Source organism: Phycodurus eques, chromosome 10 (assembly GCF_024500275.1).
Source record: "Phycodurus eques isolate BA_2022a chromosome 10, UOR_Pequ_1.1, whole genome shotgun sequence".
NCBI lineage: Eukaryota > Metazoa > Chordata > Actinopteri > Syngnathiformes > Syngnathidae > Phycodurus > Phycodurus eques.
In genome coordinates, this window is record NC_084534.1 from 10,021,964 (window position 1) to 10,025,003 (window position 3,040).

The 3,040-nt window shown below is 52.1% G+C and overlaps 1 protein-coding gene across 1 annotated transcript; it reads left to right on the forward strand.

The window, feature by feature from the left end:
* The first annotated feature begins 972 nt into the window (after nt 1-972).
* On the forward strand, nt 973-2,801 carry drd5a (dopamine receptor D5a). Its single transcript, XM_061687722.1, has one exon. The coding sequence runs from the start codon at nt 1,184-1,186 to the stop codon at nt 2,519-2,521; it is 1,338 nt and encodes a 445-aa protein (XP_061543706.1). The 5' UTR covers nt 973-1,183; the 3' UTR covers nt 2,522-2,801.
* Nucleotides 2,802-3,040: the final 239 nt, after the last annotated feature.

Genomic DNA, 3,040 nt, shown 5'->3' on the forward strand with positions numbered 1-3,040 from the left:
CGGCACGGTGGCCGACTGGTTAGAGCGTCAGCCTCACAGTTCTGCGGACCCGGGTTCAATCCCCGGCCCCACCTGTGTGGAGTTTGCATGTTCTCCCCGTGCCTCCGTGGGTTTTCTCCGGGCACTCCGGTTTCCTCCCACATCCCAAAAAACATGCATTAATTGGAGACTCTAAAATTGCCCGTAGGTGTAACTGTGCGTGCGAATGGTTGTTTGTTTGTATGTGCCCTGCGATTGGCTGGCAACCAGTTCTGGGCATGCCCCGCCTCCTGCCCGATGATACCTGGGATAGGCTCCAGCACGCCCGCGACCCTAGTGAGGAGAAGCGGCTCAGAAAATGGATGGATGGATGGATATTTTTTTTTCTTAGTGGAGATCTGTAATTTCCATTGCACTAAGAACACTCTCCGACTGAATGAAAACATGGGATTCATGTTCTTCCCAGGAGAAAACATGTTGAATATTGCTCCCACCTGGTACAAAATCCGAAGAGTTATTGTATTCTAACTCCAGACAGAGAATAAATGGGTTTAGGATTATTATGCACTGGTGGGAAACAAGAAAGTTCCACAACAAATGTCTATTTACTTTCTTTTGAAGGGCAATAATTGAATGAGCTGCTATCCTCAAGGTAGTCAATTTAAGTTCTATGCTTCTCACTGTGAGAGTGCTGTACATACTGCCAAGAAATGACTAGACGCTACGACTAAATCGCTTCCATTCAGACACGGTATGCATTCAAATGAGACTTGTTTTTTGTGTGTGTGTGTGTTTTTTTTTTGCACAGAAGCGAGAGCGCAATGTCACATCGGGAACCTCGGACAGCTCTCCGCAGCTCTGATCGTGTTGTTTCCCAAATTTGTGAAGGAACCCCCTGGCGACGTCGCAGGCTTCCTCACACCCTTTTCGCAGTGCGTAACACTACGCCTAAAGGAAGCGTGATGCACTGACTACGTGGGAATCCCTCCCTGGACTCTCACGCAGTGGGTGAAAGGACCGCGTCCGGCGAGGGTGCGACATGAGCTCGCCGATGCGGTGCCGCCTGCCAGCCGCTCAGTTGCGCGTGCGGCGCTGACTCTGACGGCGCGTCCCCGTCCAGTGTGGCCACGATGCGGCGAGACCTAATGAGCGTGGCCATCCTTTCGCGTCACGCTGCGCGCTGCGGCGCCACTTGAAGAGGCGCATGGAGAACCCAGCCAAGTATCTGTCGTCGGTGCAGGGGACCGACACCGCGCCGGTGCCTCTCGGGGAGATCATGTTGAACGGCACCGAGAGGGACAGCGTGGTTTTGCGCGCCGTGACGGGCTGTTTGCTCTTCCTCCTCATCCTGTGGACCCTGCTGGGGAACATCTTGGTGTGCTCCGCCGTGCTGCGCTCCCGCCACCTGCGGACAAAGGTGACCAACATCTTTATAGTGTCCCTGGCTCTGTCAGATCTGTTCGTGGCCGTGCTGGTGATGCCGTGGAAGGCCGTGGCGGAGGTGGCGGGATACTGGCCGTTTGGCACTTTCTGTAACATCTGGGTGGCTTTTGACATTATGTGCTCCACCGCCTCCATCCTTAACCTTTGCATCATCAGCGTGGACAGATACTGGGCCATCTCCAGTCCTTTTCGCTACGAGAGGAAAATGACTCAGAGAGTTGCTTTTGTCATGATTAGCATCACGTGGACGTTGTCGGTGCTCATTTCATTCATACCGGTCCAGCTCAACTGGCACAAAGCCGGCGGGACAAGCGACTCCTCTGCGGGTCGCCAGATGGAAGAGAACTGCGACTCCAGCCTGAGCCGAGAATACGCCATCTCCTCATCTTTGATTAGTTTCTACATCCCTGTGGCAATTATGATTGTGACTTACACTCGAATATACCGGATTGCCCAAATCCAAATAAGGAGAATCGCTTCTCTCGAGAGAGCTGCGGAACACGCGCAAAGTTGCAGGACGAACAGAATAGAGTGCCAACACCACAACACTTTGAAGACGTCCATCAAGCGGGAAACCAAAGTGTTCAAAACCCTCTCGGTGATTATGGGTGTGTTTGTGTGTTGCTGGTTGCCCTTCTTCATCCTGAACTGCATGGTTCCCTTCTGCGACAAGCCGCCCACAGACCAGGACGCGGGCCTGCCGTGCGTCAGCGAGACCACCTTCGACGTGTTCGTGTGGTTCGGCTGGACCAATTCCTCCTTGAACCCCATCATTTACGCATTCAACGCCGAGTTCAGGAAAGCCTTCGCCAGCTTGCTGGGCTGTCGCTACTTCTGCTCCAACACACCCGTAGAAACGGTTAACATCAGCAACGAGCTGGTGTCCTACAACCAAGACACCGTGATCCACAAGGAGATCGCCAACGCCTATGTCAACATGATCCCCAATGTCGTGGAATGCGAGGAGACTTTCGACAGGCTCTCGCAGCTGACTGTCAACAATGACAACGCCACCGACTCTGTGTGTGACTTGGAGGAGTGCGAAGCTGTTATCAGTCTCGACAGCATGTCGCCATTCACACCCAATGGATTACATTAACCCTGAACTCCACAACTGCCGCGCCCCACAGACACCCACCGTGCACCGTTGGATGTACTGGTGGTCATGTCGTCGGTCCACTCTCCTCCTCGCAGGTCAGGTCCACACTGTCCATAGTTTTGAGACTGTTTCTGTCCCTAGAAGTACAGTATGTCCCCTAGGGCTCTTTATTTATTTCATTCCAGGTACCCTTTCCAAGCCAATAGGAGATTTACAAAAGCTGCCGAGGGTACAGGGTGCACTCCATTCCCATGACAAGCCATTTTACCCCGAAAGCTACAGTGATATACTTTTTTTTTTTTTTTTTTTTTTTTTTTTTTTCCTGAGCGTTCTGCGGTGGGCTTACTGCTGTGTGACATGCTCATGGCCATTTTGGGCAGGGCGTATGTGTCTGCAGCCATCCAGCCAACCTGCTGCCACTTTGCCTCACTTGTGACGTGATGTTGTTGTTCTGAAAAACAAAAAAAACATTTTGGTGTTGGTTTCAATGAAGAAGTGAAGTCTGTTTTCATTTGTTCA

Bases quoted from the DNA above. Each gene is read 5' to 3' on its own strand.
- drd5a (XM_061687722.1), top strand. From the start codon at position 1,184: ATGGAGAACCCAGCCAAGTATCTGTCGTCGGTGCAGGGGACCGACACC.